Raw genomic sequence first — 20,830 nt, 5'->3', positions numbered from 1 at the left:
GGAAGTGGTTGGAAGTGAGGGCATAAACATATTAACATGAATTAACATTCATTCAAAAATATTATTTAGACCAGCAACTTATTTAAAGCCTGTGATGTTTGTATCTATTTATCTTTGGCACACTAAAACAGATAAACACCACATGCAGACAATGTCCAAGACAAAACCTCAGGGTTACTGACCCACAGTTGCACTAGGCTACGAGTTAATGAGTCTGCTGTTTAGTGATTAGGTTGGACTGTGTGAGATCCCTGTTTCCAAGAAAGAAAAAAAAGCTGGGGTGCTATGGAAAAGGTCAAGAAAAAATGTGCATGCAATCAACATGACTACAGTGAAGCTGGGATTTGTTATGTTGTAATTGCCTCTTCTTTTAACATTCTATTTGGGATCTTTATCTTTACACTTTGGGGCCTGCTCCCCTCCGCCCTATGTTTTCAGTGCCTGACAGGTCTGTGTGGGGGAGCTCTTTATCAGCTGGACAAGGTGTAACATTTTTGAAACACACAGTTTTAAAAGCTCAAAATTTATGGCACACCCATTGCTGGGCCAAAACTGGTCACCTTGGCTTTATGTTTGACATTCCTGCTACTGATGAAATCTCTTTTGCCATTTTACTCTTAAATCGTTTAACTATTTGGACCAGTGGACTTTTGCAGGGTAATAAACCATCCCCATTTTTATTCAGAAAGACTAGTTGTAAGCTCTTCCATAAAGAGGCCAAAACCTATTTCTTTCTTTCTTGTTTAATTTGTTGCTCTGTGTTTTTTTTAAATCCATAACCTTTTAGAAACAGGATTTTACAATAGGGAACTAGATAGAGGTTTTTTGCCCTTATTCATTATAAACTGTGGGATTCTGAATTCATCAGCAACAGTATTATATTATCCTAGTAAACATGTATGAACAAATCCCAGTAAATATTTCATTTCCAATTGCTTTTAAACATTTGCACTGTCACTGTCTCTATGGAATCCCAGAAAAAATCATTTCAGCTCTGCTGAAATGATTAGGATTTTTTTTCTCACCTGGAATAAAGTCTCAACTTCACAAATTATCTGTTGATCAAAGAGTTTCTCAATGGATCAAGAGGACGTGGAAGACATTCTGAATAGACCATCGGTGCTGCTGTTGCTATGGATTCACAAAGCCAGAAAAGTCAAAACATAGAAGCCAAGATCAAAAGGTGGCCTTCGAACTCACAGCACATTGAGCCTCAGGCACTACACAAAACCAAGAGCAGAGATGGCACTGCTTTAAACCTTTGCCCGCGTCTTTTCTTCTGCACTCACCCCAAGATGGCCTCATTTTCATTTGATTTTCATCTCCTGAAACACCACCAGGACTGATAGCATCCACATTTCACCATGACAAAGACTTTAGCAAATGAGGCGAAGCTTATAACGCAAATTTTACATTCTAGTTCTTTGGATTTGGGTAAGGATGAGAAATCCATGTTTTCCTGTGGTAAACAGCACACTAAGAGAAATGAATGACAGCTGTGTGTGGAAGTAGGTTTAAAAAGTAACACAGGAAGCCCGCTGGCTGTTAGTTTGCTCTTTGTCTCACTCCCCCATCTACTGGAAGACAGGGGTAAACAGATTGCTGTTATCACACAAATACACACACATCCTACTGTTTCTGTCTCCGCTTGTGTGAAATGCTAATCATGTTATAATCTGCATGTTTATTTCCCTTCACTGAGTCGTGACTTGCTTTATATTCCACTGCAGTCATGTTCTGCACATCCAGAATTCAGTCATATTCATCTTTTGTTGTGAGGATAATAATGTTGCAACTATTGTGATCTTAACAACATGAATGTAAAATTTCACTTTGCTTAAAGGACAAAACACCTGCAGTCATCATATTGCTGTTATAGTTTCCTAATGAATGTGCAGTAATGTAATTTATGTCTGTAGAGGTAATACAAGTTGGTTAAATAAAGGCCAGCCTGACAGCCTAAAGGTCAGTTTTTATCTAGGTCAAATTAAACTTTGATTCCTATTTATTGTTAATGATTGACAACAATTATAGTGCATAAATGTGAACTTTTGAAGCTTCTGAAGCAAAACATAACAGAAAAACTTTGCTTTTTAATCATTGCTGCAAATATTCTAATTTATCATTATATTATTATTTATCATTATGGGTATAATAACACATAACATGTGCACCAGGTGACGGCCAAATAACTATTAAAATATCACCTGTTTTTATTAGAATTATTTTTAACCTGGAATTTAAAAATTATGTCACGTGCAGTTGTGGTCGGAAGATACACTCATGAATGTGATAATAGCTTTGCACGTTTAATGATTTCTTAGAACTGTTTTTCCAGAGTGGAATTATTCCACTACATACATCTTTAATGACTTTAAATTTAATTAATTTAACAAATTCTACCAATTTTGCCAAGAATTATGGTTAAAAATTCAGTCAGAATTATGACAGATGGTTGATGACAGCTATCAAACCTTTCACCCATATCAGGGTGGGTGTATTCTTGTATTTGAGCCTGTATGTACACATTTGAACCAGTGTGTATTAGAAAAAAATCCCCCAAAAAATTAGAACTTAAAACTTTTTAAAGTCATTAAAAAAGGGATGCTGGAAAAAGAACAGTTCAAAGAAAGGATTAAAAACCACAAATTACCATGACATTCATGACCTTTCCTGATTGCATCTAAAATTCTGACCACAGCTAATACATGTATAATCATTTTGAATACAATATTACCAAAAAAGGGCTACAGTGCTTAACACAAAAAAGATTCCCGGTTTAAGGAGGAATACAAACCCCCTGGGAGGGTTGCATCGGAAATGACATTCGGTGTAAAATAAAAATATCTGATATGAAATATGTGGATCCATCCACTGTGGCGACCTCTTGTGTATAAGAGAACAGCCAAAAGCAGATGATCAAAAAACATCACAAACAAAAGGTAATAGCTCACAAATAATATAGATGTCACGGTAATTATTTTTGACCAGCTGTGTTTTCCGTTATTTCAGGCTGTTTACAAAGTCCAAGCTTGCGTATAGACCGTGAAGGCATCACCTGTCACCGTAGAGTTTTGGCGCTTTCAGAGGTGCTGAATTTTCACTTCTGTTGTCTTCCTTTTTTTTGTAATACTTTGTCAAGTTTTCGCCAACAAAGACCTGGTCATTTATGTAGAATCTTCACAGAAAACGGTTTGGTTCTGTAAAAGCACGACACTTTGAACTTTCAGGCAGTAACTGTATGACTAGCTTAGCTTATTAGCTAGTGAGCCAGAGCAAGATAAATTAGCTTAGCTTACTACTTTCCAAGTTAGTTAACCTCCAGCGCTACACAGAAAACCAAGCTTAAGGTCTTTTTCTTTTACCTTTGTTTTCCCTGCTTAAAAAGTCCTGCCAGTTAAATAAACTTCAATCTAAGCAAGTACAATGAAGAGACAGGAAAACCAGGCGGCCAGGCCTACATCAGGTTGGTAAAAAATAAATAAATAATAACTTCACAGTCTGCACACCAGTGTATTCACCTCCACCTCATAGTCATTGATTTCTTTGACTCCAGCCAGGTTGTGTGATAGAGCGTTTGTGTATGGATAAGTGTAGCAAGCTGTGGAGTTTATCTGTACACAGTTAAATAGGTTAAATAATGAACAGTCAGTGAGTATGTGGTGTCATTAAGCATCATGATTCGCTGTGGTTCGTTCACTTGTCTTTCCTCTGCCGTTTTCTCCAGGCTGCCTCTCTGTGCCGCTCTTTAACCAGAAGAAACGAAACAGGGTTCCTTTGACAGCTCTTCCCTCTGAGAATGAATTCTTTTCCCACAGCGAGTACACACCAAACACCAGCTCAGCCATATCTCACAATCCAGCAGGTGAACTGTTCATTCTCTAAGCTTCTGCTTTATTTCTGACACTAGATGTCAGTGTATCCACAGAAAAATTAAACATGCTTTTAGGTATGCTTGAGTTTACATGTTTTTAGAACATTGGTTAGCATTGTAAAGTCATTTATATAACCCTTCACATCTACAGACAGAAGCTGTTGTTTGTTGTGATAGTTTACCTATGAGAATTGACCTTTTGTTTAGGTGCCTTTGGGTGTTACCAGGTCTCAGGTTCCCCTTCTGGTGTCTCTCAAAGCCAACAGTGGAACAGACAAAGCAACTCACAGTCTGCTCCAGCCCAGCAGTATGGCAGCAACAGACCTGCCCCTGGACCTGCCCCTTCAACTAGAGCCTATGGACCCATACCTCATCCATACAAAGCTAAAGAGAAAAGGTGTCGTTAACTGATCATGTAGCGTCTCTCTTTTCTTATAGCTCATGTATGTAGACTGCTAAAATATACCCACATGGTATTTAACTGGATGAATTGGTCTGTGATAATGACATGTGGAAAAGTTTTCAGAACCATGGATATTATCATTGCACTTCAAGGTTCTTGTTTAAGCTGTGATTTTATAGGCACTTAAATTAGTGCCTAGATGACAGAGACCAAAGAAATTCAAATGTTATCTTTTTAAAAGTTTAAAGCATGTCACGGGACTACTGTTTGTTGAATGCTGGGCTTTCATTTCAGCTCAGTGATGGGACAATCCAGCAACGCACTGGGACAGCAGGATTCCAGCTCTGTCATCAATTTCAGACAGAGCACATATCAGGGCCCTCGCAGTAGCGAGAGTGGACAAAGCCAGCCAGTGCCCCATACAGGGTTATCTCAGATGGGCCGGAAGTCATCTTATGGAACACCCAGTTTCACGCATCAGTATTCCCAGCAGTCTAGAGCTTTTCCTCCTCCAGTTCCACCACCCAGGAGGCAGTCTGCTAATGCTCCGGAGCCACAGAAGAACGCCTGGAAATTTACAAACAGCTTTGAGCCACTGAGATCCCCTTTTGAGGTTAAAATGAGCTCAAATCCACAAAACACTCTGCGACCAACTCCAACTCAGGTAGAAATTTATACAAAAAAAATGATATGTTTATGACAGGTAGCCACAAGTTTCAATTAATGTTTAATGCACTTTTGCTGAACCATGCAACATTTGTGTGTGTTGAGCAGGCAGCATTTCCAGTGAAACCAGCCACCGAGCACTCACTGAGGATCCTGACTGCAGTTATTGATGGCATGAGGCACTGGAGTCAGTTTAAAGACAAAGTGCCTTATTTATTTGAGATATTCGGTGAGCTGATTTGTTATCCCAGCTGTGCTCTCACTGGTTTTATTTTTATTTTTTTGAAGAAAAACACCATTAATCTGACAGGCTTCACTTCCCCCTCAGCTACTCTAGACTCTGCGGTCACAGTTGGTCGCTACGGAGCAAAGAACTTCCTCCTGAGAGATGGGAAGGAGGTTGTGCAGTGTGTCTTTTATGAAAATGTGAGTCGGGGAAAAAAATTCAAACAAATGTGGCTTGAATGTAAAATGAGTTTTACAGGGACAGTATGGTTCACAATACAGAAAAGGAAAGTAAAGCCTCTTTCATGGTCAGTTGCAACTTACTGCAACTTTAAAATTTAACATACTAACTGAGTCTTTCTCACTATGTGATGGTGGACTGTCTGGAAATGACCTTATGACCCTTCACAGATTGATGGGCAGCAACAATTGTTTCTCTAAAATCACTGCTGTGTGGCAACACACATCTGAATGGACAAACCTGCAAACTGCCAAAACGTCTGCTCTCACATACTGATGATCCATTGATCAAATCCATTTGATTATCAGCACTGGCTGCTACTTGCACTCTTAATTCCTTTGAAACAGTATTGGTGCACTTTCCACAAACTACTCCTGCATTTTATCTTAGTCTTCATCAAAAAGTGTAATATGTCAAGTGTTACTTTTTATCTGGGGTTGGATTTATCTGATTTTAGGATCTAATAGAGATCAGATATATAAAAATCTTAGAAATGAAAGAGGTTGTACTTTCTTTTTCAAAAAAGTGCATACAAGTACATAATCTTTACAAAGGCTTTTACATGTGCTGAAACCAGTTTGAAATGTTTAAACTATTGCCAAAAATGAAACAGCACTGACTCATTTTTGACTCTGGTCCAACAGGAGCAGGTACTGCCCCGCCTGATCCGAGGTCAGGTCCATCGGTGTGTGGGTAACTATGACCGCAGTAAAGATGTCCTGATGTGTGTGTCTGTGAGGCCGGCTCTGCCTTCAGAGCTGAGAAATGCTCAGGAAGCTGTCAAAACCTGTGATGCAGAAATGCGGGCGCTGGTCAAATCACTCAGTGAAGTCTGAGCAGAAAAGCAGCAGCTGCAGAGCATACCAGTGTTCGGGTGTACGCAGGAGCCAAGCTCAGTGCTGTGTTCTCTAATTGGTTTTAGCTGCAAGCCCAAGTAGTTTTAACACTTAAACTGTTGAAGTTTTTGACCTGTAGAGGGTGCTGTTTCCATTCACTTGTATTTTATAACAGCTGAGCTCATGCTTGTGTTCATGTTGTTTTGCGTTTATCCCTAAATAAAAAAATAATAATTTAACCAAAACCTAACCGGAAAGTAAAACCTCTCTTATTTTTTTTTTTATAACTTACGAAATATTTTTATTACAAAGAAAATTCACAAAACAGCAGAACATTGTTTAGAGGTTAATTCAGGTAAAAGCAGACATGATGAGGTAATATCTCAAAATATATCTTTGAAAAACGGGGCAGTTAGGAATAACATGTGATATCAAGTACAGTTAGTTTATTTACAGTCAAACATCACAATGGAAAAAAACAAGAAATTCTACTCTAGCAAAAACAGTTTCACCAGTGCCGAGACTTTACACACAACGGTTCAACAAAGAGGGGAATAAGTCCAGTGCAGTCACGCCAGTCATTCCCACACAGTCGAGCACAGTATAAGGTCCAATACAATACCAACAGATGGCTCCTGATCTTTTGAATATGGCAACAAAATCACAGTAATTTTCTTCATGTCTTTACGGGAACCCAAATTTGGGAATTATTTCAAAAGTTGAATCCATTATCAAACTCCAACCCAATATTAAACACGAATACGCACAAACACCCACTAGAAAAGGGAGTCTAGCTTGATGAAGCTGGCAGTGTACGGGGACAGGATGCGGAGAAATGTTGTCCTTGCAACATGACAGAAATGGTGCCAACGCTTAAAAGGAGGAATGGATTGATAAAAACACACCAACACATTAGCTTATTTAAGGGAGGGAATTATTTTAAGCCACGTTTTCACATGAGCTCTGCAGAGATAACCAAAGTTCAGTTTGTACAGCTCCCTCCTCCACCACTCAAAATTTATTTTAAATCACATAATACAAGGATGCCAGGAATTAATCTGTTAGCTGCATGTCACAACCTCTTAATACAGCAATTCAAGTGATTTATCGCTTCCAGATAATTGGCAAAAACGTCTCAGGGCATAAGTACACTGCTTTTCCTTTTTTTTCCTCCCCTCCCTCTTCTCTCTCTTATTATCTCCAAGGATTCAGTGACATCTTTTTTTTCCACCAGAACATTTTCTCAAGTTAATGAGATCATACTGCATCAAGTACAGGAGTAACGCTGTGAGGGGGGAAAAAATTAGAATAAGAAATAACATCAGACAACAGGATCCAACATTTTTCAGCAGAAAAAAGATGATTACCTGATAATCGTATTAAACACTTGTCTTGGTTATGTTAAAAGGCACAAGTTGGTCAGATCATGTTTAAAATCTAGATCAGTCCCACCGTTGACGAAGCCCATCTTATCATGCATCTTTAGAGACAATTCCTGCACGGCCTTGCCTTTTGCAATCATTTTGTTCCTGAATTAAAATGTTTTCGTTTTTGTGTGTTGTAAGACGGAACAAAACGAGCGAGTTACATTACACGAAATAGATCTGAGGGGAAAAACATTGACAAAAAGGGATGCAGTATCTTATCTTTTTTTTTTTTATCACAACACCATTCTGAAACAGCTACTCGTTAGTCATCACGAGTTGCCTCTTTGAAGAGACAGTTTTCCATTCGTCCTCACAGCAGGTCTGGTGCTGTGTGTTTTGTCCTGTTCTTTGCAGCAGCTACTAAAAAGCGATGTCTTCGAAAGCTGTGATGTCTCCTCGTCACCCACTGGTTCGCTAGCCTGGTCATAAAAACCGGGAGGCAGAAAAAGTCTGAGGAGAAAAAAAAATCCTTCAAAGCCTCAGCGTTCTCTCATTAAAGTGTTGTTCTGAAAGCTCAAACATCAGCTCGGTTAAATCCACAACGTATTTACAGTCTAAACACCCAGACACGCAGGTCCTGACGTGTGGATTTTTTTCACTTGATTGATCATGTTGGCTCTGTTTTCAAAATGTAATGTTTCTGAAAACCTCTTAGTGAAATATTATTCGATTGCTTGAGTTATACCGCCCCTTATTTTCATGCTTCCAGTCTGCATTGGAATGTTACATACTGTACGCTGACTTGTTTCTTACCATAAAAAAAAGAAAGGAAAGGAAATCCTAATATTTTTCATATTTGTTATGTTTGCTGTCATTTTCTCAGTTTCATCAGTCTTTGCATCTTCTGACTGCTTCATCTCCAAACCTGCCGGGAAGAAAACAGATGTGTCGAAGTGGAAAACACTAATCGTAACCGCAGAGTATTGTTACAGCAGAAAACTTCCCGTTTAAATTGACTGGATTAATAACGAAGAGATGCAGGAAGACGGTTTGTTTTCTTGTTTCTGCCGTCAGCTTTAGTTCTTGCTCAGAGGGGGCTTCCCAAGCAGCATCGTCTTTAAAACAAAAAAAACAACAACAAAAAAACACGATGCAGGTGTCTTCGTGGGACATTAAGCCCAGATTAGAGAGGATCGTCAGGAAGAGGAGAAGAAAAACAAGACATAACTATAAGAGCGTGGGCAGCGGGGTAGGGGACAGCTGCTCCTTCGGTGCATATTTAGCAAAAAAGGGCAAGAAGACGGTGAGCATGACTCCCACTATAGCCAGCATGTAGCCCCAGCCGATCTGGCACTCGCCAGCGTAGTAGATGTCAGAGTCTCCGCAGAAGGACCGGACCAGTGTGGAGTTCAGGCCGAAAGGGTACACCAGCAGTCCGGTCGCCATGATGAACACTGCAAAGAAGATACAGGACAAAACGCGTGAGACGGTGTACACTGCCTTATGAAGACTTGTGGAGCAAAGATTTAACACAAATGCATATGAAAAGCATGCCGATTTATGAATGTTTTCAATTTTAAAGGGGACCTGCTGTGCTTTATATTTTATATATAAAATCTCACTAAGAAAAAGATGTAGCCCTGCAACAGACTGGCAACCTGTCCAGGGTGTACAACACCTTTCACTCTATGGCTCTGTTCAACCCTAAACTGGTTAAAATGGATGGAGAGAATAGCTGTTTGTTTCTGACATCCCGATGGCTGCACATGGCATTGTATTGTTTGTGCACTTGTATGCCAAATGGGAACCACTTGGTGGCAGTAGAGATTTTACAGAAACAGTCTCTCTGTGATTCAAGTGTGCAATTTAGCTACTTCATCAGTGCTGAAGTGCCTCCATTTGCAGTAAGATTTTTGATTTGTTGCCATATGCTGCATATATAAAACTGAATCATGAGCTTGGACAGCTTTAAAAGTCCAACAGTGGCAGAACAGAGCTTTTAATGTATTGAACAACAAAAGCACAGATGACCTGTAATTGACCAAACCTTCCAGTGAGAAATGATTCATGTGTCCTTAGATCAGTTTGCACTCCTCGCTGTAAAGCTGTGGCGCTCCTTAATAAACAAAACTGTCCCCTTCTGCACTTTTGTGATGGTCAGCTTTCCGGCGACACTATCCTCGGCAGCAATGCAGCCAGAGAGTGGCTCACTTTTACAAATTGAGTCAAGTCTCCTAGCTCGTGCTGCCAAGCAGTTATCGACTGTGCTATGGGCTATCACTGCTGCTCTTAGTCATTCTGAGTGCCCACTGCATTTCCATTACAATTCCAGGTGTCATAGTTGTTTCAGGTTTGGAGCACTGGGTTACAGGAAAAGCTTGGATTTCTCAAAGTGGGTAGCTTTCTAGAAAGCTACAGCAAACATTTCTTTTATTACGCCAAATTGATTTTAGGAGATGTCAGTTTTTCTGCTTTCAAGGGCAGCAGTTTCATGGTCAGCGGGAAACAATGCTCATACGAGAGCTACAATGCAGGAGCTGTATGAGTATCAAATCGATGCTTTGTGTGGGCAGCAAACAGTTGCCATCAACAAGGATGAGGAGGGAGGAAGCTTGCAGTGATGCTTTAGTTGCACACTGGGGACTCTGGGAATGACTGTTGTGGAGGGGGAAAAAAACATCAGAACGATGAGAAGGAATCACAAAGAAGGGAGCATGAACAGGTCAAGGCGAGCTATCTCCTGAGTGTGGTTTGTCAAGCATCCCGTTGTCCCTCTCTCTCGGAGCTCAGCCGTCCCAGCTCCCCATGTGTTATCTGTGGGGGCTCGACACCTCAAAGCTAATGACACTTTAATGACCTTCTTTATCAAAGTATTCTCAGCTTTTGTGGAAGAAACACAAAGACACACACGTGTGTGTTTGCAACCCAAGGCTGCTTCTCTACAGCGCTGAAAATGATGGCATTCAGAGCAAACCTGGACACAAAGCCAGGGTGGGTACGCGAACAACAGCACTGCCTGCATTTCAAAGGAATGAAATCCAGGAAGCAGCGTCGAGTAAGTATCAGGTGAGCAGAATGAGGGCTGGATTTTATCAATAAGACCAGGACAGAATGCGGCTAAGTGTCTGGATCAGATAAGCTGCAGCCTGGGCTGACTCCATCTCTGCGAGTTTTTAATGAGGGATGAGGAAAAAATCTGCCAAAAGAAAAAAGCAACTTAATTCAGAGAATAACTAAAAATGAATCAATTTGTCTTTTAAATCTAAAGCAAAGAGAACATCTTAAGAAGGGCTTCCAGCAATTTTACACATCAAAGTCTGTGTACAACTTTACGACTCCATATGTAAAAACAAGAGCTGGGAAAAGCTGGAAACTGAGAGGATACAAAGCCTCCTCAACTCGTACCTTGGACATAAGTGAGCTTCTTAGAGCTTAGAGGCTTAGAGCTAAATTTGCTGCCAACACACACCAAAATCTCTCACCCCACCAGTTGCATTGTGGGTATTAAAGGCAGCAGGTTTTTGTCAGTGAAGAAGAATGGGATGCATTGAAAGCAGCGTCACTGTTTAATTCTTTGTTTTAATTCATTTCTAACCCAACTGCACAGACTGAACTCTATGCAGGGTGAATAATGTGGACTAATCATGTCTGTGTAAGAAAAATTACACAATCTTTTAGATTGCACTGCAGCGTGGAAGAGCTTAATTTCAAAGGGGTCTTACACGCCTCAGTGGTCTAATCCTATGAGGAATGGACAGTGTGATATAAGAACCTGACATGACACCATGATGGCTTGCAAAGAGGCCGAACATTTTCATTGCATGCACAACTAGGAAGCCTCCTTAACGTGGCAAACTGAACACATCTGAGCTGCTGGTATAATGAAGTAACAAAAAGCAATCGCATAAAAGCAGAAAACTGAAAACTCTCTTGTTATTTAGCTCAGATACAGGGATTTTAATGAGCTGTGCAATGTTGCCCTTGAGCTGTAAAAGGCCAACTTCATTCACCTCCTTGTACCCCCAAGTAGCAGACTGTTTACAATCAACCCATAGTCAGCATTTGTCGGAGCAGAAGATGGCATGGAAAGACCGGCTTAGCCAGGCCTTCTTTCCCAGGGAGAGGAATAAGAGTGAAGAGGCGTAGAGAGAGTGTGTCAGTCCCAATCAGATGAGTGCTGCTGAGTATGCGAGGCTATCATAATAACTCAGAGATGATGAGACAGTGAATCGTGGAAGGGCTTCAAGTCACTAAAGTGTCCCAGTTTCATTGCAAACGTTCCAGAGAGACTCAAAAGAAGACCACGACAAACTTTAAAGGGTAAGATGGCAAAACTCCCACTCGCTGCATTCACTTTAACCAATTAGACCTTTGTCTTATTTCAAAGTAACGAAAAAAAAACCCAAACACTCAAATCTGATATTTGGTTAGAAGCAGGTACTTCGCAACAAACCAGTGCTTATTATTGTCCCATTCATAATGCTGCCCTTCAGAATACTTGCACTCATATTTGTCTTTTCTTTAAAAAAAAAAAAAAAAGAAGAAGAAGAAGAACGAAAGGAAAAAGTGTCCTTGGAAAACTCCGTGCGTTCTGTTTCTCATGACTGCCAACTTGCCTGACTCTTCACTTCATTAGCTTTGAAGTGGGTGCAGAATTCAGACAGAGGGAGTAAAATAACGATTAGGAGAAGCCAAAGCAGCCAGAAGCATCGCAGAGCACTACACTTCATTGTTCCTGAAATCTGGCCTGGTTTCACAGGTAGCTACAAGGCTGCGGAGGCCTTTGTGTAGACTAATAAACAGCAAATACCTTTATGTGCATTCTTCTTTTTTTCCCTATGAAGGTTTGTGTGTGTGTGTCTACAGCAAAGGTAGCTGTAGATGAGGGAAACAAAATTAAATAAAACAGATCAGAACGTATTGTACTGCCATACAAAGATTCGGTATAGCTTCTACCAACTAAATGAACTAAATTAACCTTGAATCTCTTTCTCAGTGGTGTAGCGAGAAATGGAAAGCTGCTCCCAGGGACGGTGAAACAGGTTCACAGCGGTGCGAATGAGAGAAAGAGATTGAATGGGATTGTGGGGCAGGAAGGTGTGTGATAACCTGGCACCCAAGCGTGACACTGAATCAGTTTCATCACAGACCCCTAACACAGAAATCACTGGCTTAGTTCATATGCCATATTTACGCGTGGATGCCTGAGTTCAGCAGATGAAATACGAAATCTACTATTGTCAGAAAATGTCAGAAAAATCCAATATGCCGTAGTCCCAGACATTCATACACACTGCATCTAATGTAGCATTATTCAATTTTATTCTTCCCAAGATACAGCTAATAAAAATCCAGCTCTGTGACTTCAAACTCCTTTTCATTACAATACAAAAGGTCTGTGCTTTGGATCAAACTGCATTGCCACTGTTTGCTTACTTTCATAACTTTATTAGCAATGGGAAGGGCTGAATTAAACACAACAGGAAATGGGTGGCTCTACTGTGGATGGAGCGCTCAAGCTTTGCTGTGGTGTCACGTGCGTGTTCCCTCTGGCAAAAAACGACATAAAATAGAATATATTAAGTGCAGTGATTGTTTTCACCCGGGCCCAGGCGGAGAGACGTCTGTCTACAGTAGGAGTCCAGTAAAACCTGGTCAGCAGTAGCATTGTACTGAAGCTGTGATTCACTGTCTATATACATGGAATTGTTGCAATTACCTTAAGATCAAAGGGGATATGTGCAGTCATCAGCTTAGTTCATTAACATGCTGTCTTAGCGTGCACTTCTCCAGAAGTCAGGCGCTTTAAATTGTTTTCTAAAAAGAAATGAGGAAGAACAAGACACAGTTAAAAAAGAAGGCTAGGCCAGGCTATGCAATGTGGATTCAAGCCTCTCAGCCAGTAAAGAGGAAATGGAATACATTAGAATAGACTAATGTCCTCCTTATCTTCTCTGACCTACAAGCGGGACAGGCAGTCAGGTGGAGACCACCCGCTCCAGCGGGACGAGGGCAGTCAGACGTGTAAATACAAAAGCATTAACAGAGGCAGCACAGAGTCACGCAGGCACCTTTGGGTGTCACCAGCACCCGCTGCTTCCTCTTCCTCTCCCGCTTCCCTAAAGAAACTTCTTATCTAGCTGCTGTCCAAACCGGGACGTTATCTGGCGCTACCGTTCACTTCAAAAGACACATGAAAGAAGTCACACATTAAGAGTGTGGCCTCGCATGCCCACAGGCCTGTTTGATGTCACATTAACTTGCAAGAAAAGAGGAGAAAAGAGGGTGAAAAGGAGACATTTTTCATTTTTGTCATGTTCTGAATTTTTTTTCCAAGTAAAGTTGCGGGAAAAAGAATCTTGATTTGCGGACACACGGCTCATTTGTTTGCCTAGTGGCAGAAAAAGATTAGAACTGTTGCTGTAGTAACTTCCCCTGCTGTGGTGGTCATCGTATTTCTCCCTCTTTTCTTCTTACACAGTTTTCCATCATTAGAAAGAATGAGCTGATCTCTGTCTGGTCCCATGTAGAAACAGCAGCCCAGATGTGATCAGGCATACCGATGTAAATGAAATACCGTACTGATATACAAGCAACAGCCCAGACCAGTAAACACTGTGACCCACATACACACCCTTACGCAGAGTATATACTATTATGTATAGATGTTAGCATGTACGAAAATATTAGTTTAAGCGGGATAATGTAGGCACAGTTTGTATTGGCTGGAAATGTGTGGCCCACAATAAAAGCTTAACAAAGGGCAGTGCAGAAGTGTTGCGCATCTCTAGGAAATTGCCTTTTCACTAGCTGCACACAAGGAGTATTTCCATTTCCCCTCCTATTTACAGAGAATAGAGATGGAGATAGATAATTTCTATTCTCTCTCACACACAGAGGACACACTTTTCCTCTCCCAAAAGGAAGTAGAAGGCTGTCGAACACATGGATGTGACTGTGCATTAAAGAGAAACCACAGAGAGTCGAGTGTGTGGTGTGTCATGGCCTTCCTGTTGATCTGTGTTTATTGTAATCCTTACTTCTTAGAGCTGTACTACCAAACAAGTTCACCACAGTGAGGCTTTCATTGCATTAGCTGGCATTAGCTGGTCTTACAGCGACAGTTAACAACTTTCTCTGTTAAGCTGCGATTTCTGCTTCAGGTCGTGTGCGCGCTGACATAAAAATGGGTGCTTTGCTCCTCTTTTGCATGCATTGATCCCCATAAGTGACGCTGGCTCCAATCAGAGATGTTATTGGCTGATGATGATGATGATAAAAAGGTATAAAGAACATCAAAAACAAATTTGAAATGCAACACTGTAGCAAAAACGATGAGAGATCAATGCTGCAGAAAATGGCACAGAGCGGTAAAATTAAGATTTCAAGTAAACTGTTTTATCGCTGAGTGTGCTCTCAGTGCTGCTGCTTCTTTCTAAGGTGGCGTGCACGTTACAGATCTGAAACTTTACACTGGATACATTGTAACATGTAACTGTCCCACAGCCATAGCCCGCATCTCCTATTTCATCAATAAAGGAGACGTGGAAAACGGTTTAATTTGTCAGCAGCTCAAAGTGAAATTAATTAGATTTATTAAATGGGTATTCTTTACATGTGCTCTGTTTTCTAGTAACTGCAATTCCAGCAGTGTAAAAGATATTTAGCAGCAGATTAGAATCAAGTATAACAACATTTGATACATTTCCTAAATCACTAGATTAATACACACGCATTCCCCTGACAATGCAGTTCTAGTAAGGTACAGCATAACAGCCTGCACATATAAAACATATTCCCCTAGCACAGGATCTTTATCACACTTAAACTCTGCTGTTAATAAAAGAATCTGTGAAAATGTGGCTCTTCCAAACAATTTTAAACCAAAACTCGCAACATAATCTGCTACCAATCAGCACAAGATTCTTTTTCTCAGCTGGGAAATCTACAACATAGCCACAAACCCTCTGAAGGCCTACGACATAACATGTGCGCCTTCCTAGAACTGTAACTACATGTGTTGTTGACGCAGGCTGCAACTGATTGGTCTGTTTGCAGTAATGCAGATTCTTCCTGTGCATTTCCACAGTTTATTCATTTATCCGTGAGAGAATTATACACTTTATTACCTCAATATTCAGAATAATAACCATAGTATCAATATGGGGACTTCTAAATGGACTCATTCCTGGAAGATGATTGCCTAAACTATATGAATAATTTAGTATTGTACAATAATAGTGGGGGAATGTACAAATACTCTTTGAGAAATTGTCTTTATTTTCTTTCTGTGAGTAAATAAAGTACCCTTTTCCCCACTTAACCTCTCTGCCAATCAATTTCCATTTTATCTGCACTTGGGTCCACTTCTTTTGTCTCATTGCACTTTGAGTTGATATTTGGAAGCGTATACAGACTAACACAGATGCTCCACCACAGCGTTACGTACACTATCTAAACGTGCATGAAGTCTTCTCCATTATTTTGCCCCCTCGGTGAGCTCAAGGTGACGAATTGTAGCGAGGAAGATGAAAGTTTGGGAGTTGTTGGAAGTCGAACTGTGCCAGCAATGAATCTCCAGGTAGTCAGCTGGGACCTGGCGAAGCGTGGGCATAAACAGCAGGGACTCCATCCTAATGTGATGAGCTGTGCTCTAGTCTGCACACAGCCACGTTGATAATTAAGCTCAGTGAGCCTCTGGGAAATTATGCTAATGATGTTCCTCCAACTACCTACATATCTTGAAATGTTTGGCTTAAGGTGATCAGAGCGGCGAGTAAAAAAAACGCAACTCTCTAATAAATGTTTCTGAAACAGGTTGAGACAGAGAGGAAAAGAGGGCAGTGACAGAAGATGAGATGAGCGGTTGCCATTTTGTTTAAGACTTTATTTTGTTTAAGCAGAAAAGAATTATAGTTCACAAAGAAGGGGAAGAAATAAAGGGATGCAGTGGTGGAAAGGACATTTTCAGCTAGACCTGTGATTTACTCAGAGGCAACACCCAGAACAAAGTGAAGCAAGAAGAAAGCAAATGGTACCTTTAAAACCAAAAGCTGCCACTTTTCACAAAAAATGATTAAAACATAAGTAAGGGAAGGGAATCGGTTCGCTTGGTACAGCTTGATTTTTAGTTGCCACACAGAGGTGAGACAAATCTCTCTTTGAATGTCTTGAGGAGATATACCTGTCAGAGTACGTGTGAAAGAGAGTTTTTAAAGAGCAAACTAAACCATTTTTACTGGAAATTGTCTACAATTGTCACTGGAGGCAAAAACCTGTTGACCTTGAGAGCTGCACAAAAAGAAAAAACAGTGGGAGCGCAAAGGCAGAGAAAGCAGACGAGGAAATAAAATACAGGGAGTTGGGAGAGATTAGCTGGGCAATAAAATAGCTTCTGCTATCTTTAGAGTGAGCAGGCCTGCCTGTGTACTGGTCAATCCCAGCCCAGTAATGGGGCTCTTTATCACTGAGCCATTCAGTCTCTGCTGCGAGCTCGAGACTGCAGAGGTGGTTCAAGCCCTCTAACCGCAATGTATCTGGGCATGTAAATATTTTGTTGGAACTCATAGAGACTTAAAGATTCTGACATGTTCAAGCATTATGCAACTTGGAGATAATGTTAGATGATTAGGTGACGCTTTCAATATCTGTGGGATACTGTGCATCGCATTAAATATAAGACATCACTGCTTTGTACTGATACTACATTCTATCCATCCATTTTCTTAAGAGGTTACCTAACTTAGGGTCACGGGTTGCTCCATCTGCTCACTCTGGCTTAAAGGTGGGCATTATGTGTATTTCCATCCATCCATCCACCGATCCATCTACTTTCTTCACTTATCTAATTCAGGGTTGCAAAGGGGCTGGAACCTATCGCAGCTGTGATAGGGCAAGAGTCGGGGTACACCCTGAACAGGCCGCCAGTCTGTCAGAGCTAACATAGAAAGACAGGCAACCATTCAGACTCACATTCACACCTATGGTCAATTCAGAATCACAACTTAACCTAACCCCATGAACTGTTATTCATAATCTGTATTAACATTTCTTATCTTATACTGGGCCTTGGTGCAGCCCTTCAGTTAATCCTCTGAAAGCTATTTTAGAACCCCTCCTCTGTTTGTGATTGGTTGCCCATCACAAACAGAAGGTCTAAACAGCAGGTGTGTGCCTGAGATAAGCACACGAGGCCCCGTCTTGCTGACATCCTACAGGCCAATAGTAGGACAAAGCTGTCTGAAATCAAGTGAGAGTGATCTGAAGTCTGAGCTTTTAGATCAGGAGGGTTAGTTGTACACACGTGCATTTATGGGGGTAGTGTCAAATATTGCATCTTTTCAGGTATTTTTTCTTTTTGTTGTATTTTGTTTTCAATTTTGGGATTGCTGTAGAAATTTGTTGTTGTTGTTTTGAATGTGAAAATATAATTCAGTGTGGGTGTCTCACATTTCTCTCACTCACAGCAGTAATCACCTCACTGTTGCCAACTTTGTCACAAGTATGATAAATTTCATAGCCACTTAGCCATTTGTATTTTTATTAAAAGAAGAATAGCAAAAAAAAAAAAAAAATCTGGACAGTGCTGCTTTACAACTGAACTCTCAAAAGGACATCTCACACAATTTCCTTGTTTGTGTACAAACTTGTCAAAAAACATTGTTGTGGTTTTTATTTCTTCCTCTGAACCAGCAGTGAGACAAAAAGGAGGATATATGTGTCTTACATCTTTCTCTCTGAGCGAACATTCAAAATAAAGCATTTGTCAGCCAATCTGGTGGTTAGAAAATTTGCTGTTGATTACCACCAAACCCCCCTGAGCCCGGTAAATGGTATTCAGGACAGAACTATAATTATCTGTTCCTTGAGAAAGCAAATAGACATACTTCTGAAAACAAAGAACAATTTTTTTGAGAGGCTTGATTCGTCTTAGTAGTAAAGATGAATCAAATATCTGCTAAAAACATATTAGTGGCCGAATAACTGGAGGGAAAAAGCACCATTACTGTTAAGTTTTGCAAAACAAAGATAAAGTAAATTAAAGCCAAGAAAGAAAGAATCAAATGCTTAAAAAAAAACCCACAAACAAACAAACATACGAACAAAAAAAAAAACCTGACAGCCGGGCAGCAATTTCTTCCACAGCCTCCAAACAAAGACCATTTCCAGCATGTGTCTCTGAGCTCCCAGTGCATGCCGAACCATTTGAACTCATGCTTATGACTGCAAATCTTCATCCTGGGAGCACTGTAGCGATGACACACGAATCTCACACACTGCACCCAATCTATCATCTTAATTACTTCCATTTCCATATTGCCATCTATTTTTTTATGTGGCAAATGAATTTATACGTCAGACAAATTGCTTGTCCTTGACTTGCTTATCAGTTATGTGGCAACCCATGGCGCACATGGGGCCATGTCAGCGGATGAGCTAACCAAACGTAATCCGTCGCTCAATCCATCCATGCCACCTTGCAGATTGGGTATGCACAGGAGACAAAGTACCTCAAGAGTGTGGTGGGGAAAATAAATAATAATAATGCAAGAGATAAAGTGGTGATTGGATTGAAGACATTAATCAACTATGAAAGGTTGTGTTTAACAGGAGGAATAAGTCATTTAAGAAACAATGGACTATCTAACGAAACCTGAAGCTATGTCCCTGCGCTAGGCTGTTAAAGGTGATGTCTGTATGTGTGCGCGCGTATGTATATGCCTGTGTGTCTGACATTAGCCCAGTGATTGTGTTGACAGTCTCTAAGCCCTAAGCGAGACGTCTCCTGGGCTCAGTAACTGCCTCAGGTTCAACAGTGAATGTCAGCGGTGAATGCTAGAATGACCCTGTGACATTAGTAGGTACACTGCATAGCCAGCTCAGCTGTCAAGCCACAGTTCACGTCTGTCGGCCACGGTGATAAAATGAAAGGTTGAACACAACACACCACAATGACTTGAATGCCATTTGTAAAAATAACGTTTTCGGTTACTAACTGTGAAACCGGGTCAACTTTACATGACCGCAAAAGAACAAAACAGATGAGACACACAAAACAACCACAGAGACAAAATAACAAAGAAACTAAACAGCTAGATGCACAGAGAAGAACTACAAAGACATAGAAAATGTCAGCAGAGAGATGCAAAACAATCACATAGAGAGACTCAACAAACACATGGAAACAAATTAGTTATAAAGAGACACAACATGAGAACAGAGAGAAGCAAAACATCCAAAACAGCTAAATGTAAAGATGCAAAACAACAAAAAGAAAGACAAAAGACACAGAAAACTATCAGATATGCGAAAGACTCACAGATAGACAAAACAACTAGAAAGAGAGGTAAAGCAAGCAGATGCAGACAGAAAATTCAATAGAATTTTATATCTCACCAAATCACAACAACAGTGGCCTCAAAGCAGTTTATACTGTAAGATAAAGACCCTACAACCATACAGAGAAAACCCCAGCAATCTCCCTATGAGTAAGCATTTGGCAACAGTGGGGAGGGAAAACTCTCTTTTAACAGGAAGAAACCTCTGACAGAACCAGGTTCAGGGAGGGGTTGAGGGGTTCAACGATTTTTTTTTGCGATTAGTCAACTAATCAGATCATCATCCATTGGACGTAAAACGTACAGCTTATTGCACCAGCAGCATCTGCTCTTATATAACTATCATTAGCTTACAGCTTTAAGTGTTTAAGGTCTGTGCTAACTAAAAATAAAGACAAGATGATAGTTTATTAAATTTTAATGAAATCTGCAGATTGTTTCGGTGAAGTTTAATAAACTCAGCCGTCTGCTGCTTGCTATCTAAAATATAACAGGACACCGGAGTAAATTCTCGAGCATCTCACACTTCTGATAATCAGCTGTCTGCTTGACGTTTATTCAGCTGTGTAAAAACTATAACTTTAATCTCAGCCAAACCGATTTACTCAGTAACAAATAAAATACTAAAACAAAAAGCCAAACAATAAAATTTTTAAGTTATCTAAGTGACTTATATATCATGTTTAACCTGAGTAGCGAAAGACAGCGGTGGGTTTGAAAATGATTTGCCGGGAGTCCGGTGTTCTCACCGGCTCTAGTGAGCCTTGCCCCCGGCTAGCTATCGAGCTGGTGGGTAACAGACGTCTCCGAAAACGTCGGAGCGCTTTTGAAAATATGTGGTGTCTTGATAAACTGAGCAGATATTTGAGGTTTACACAGC

General features: G+C 40.5%; 2 protein-coding genes across 3 annotated transcripts in view; one reads left to right on the top strand and one right to left on the bottom strand.

Moving 5' to 3' along the window:
- The first annotated feature begins 3,038 nt into the window (after nt 1–3,038).
- On the top strand, nt 3,039–6,489 carry spata22 (spermatogenesis associated 22). Of its 2 annotated transcripts, none has more exons than XM_086307568.1 (8): nt 3,039–3,192; nt 3,389–3,466; nt 3,728–3,865; nt 4,082–4,271; nt 4,572–4,941; nt 5,052–5,172; nt 5,272–5,369; nt 6,054–6,489. In XM_086307568.1, exons 2-8 carry the CDS (start codon nt 3,427–3,429, stop codon nt 6,243–6,245), a joined length of 1,149 nt encoding a protein of 382 aa, XP_086163694.1. In that variant the 5' UTR covers nt 3,039–3,192; nt 3,389–3,426; the 3' UTR covers nt 6,246–6,489. The 2 variants fall into 2 exon arrangements, with proteins under 2 accessions (XP_086163694.1, XP_086163695.1); XM_086307569.1 differs by having other exon boundaries at nt 3,048–3,089.
- A 44-nt stretch (nt 6,490–6,533) lies between these two features.
- The window catches only part of lhfpl7 (LHFPL tetraspan subfamily member 7), a 128,486-nt gene continuing 114,189 nt past the window's right edge, over nt 6,534–20,830 (bottom strand). The window contains exon 3 of the mRNA XM_086309546.1: nt 6,534–9,066. Within this exon, the coding sequence (XP_086165672.1) occupies nt 8,840–9,066 (227 nt within the window). The 3' untranslated portion in view covers nt 6,534–8,839. The remainder of the gene's footprint in view (nt 9,067–20,830) is intronic.

Source organism: Aulonocara sp. 'chitande type north' Nkhata Bay, linkage group LG10, assembly GCF_057382095.1.
Source record: "Aulonocara sp. 'chitande type north' Nkhata Bay isolate Kocher_YH1m ecotype deep benthic linkage group LG10, A_spYH_male_GT1.1, whole genome shotgun sequence".
NCBI classification, from domain to species: Eukaryota; Metazoa; Chordata; class Actinopteri; order Cichliformes; family Cichlidae; genus Aulonocara; species Aulonocara sp. 'chitande type north' Nkhata Bay.
Note: the sequence above shows the minus strand (reverse complement) of the source record. Positions and strands in the feature narration are given on the sequence as shown.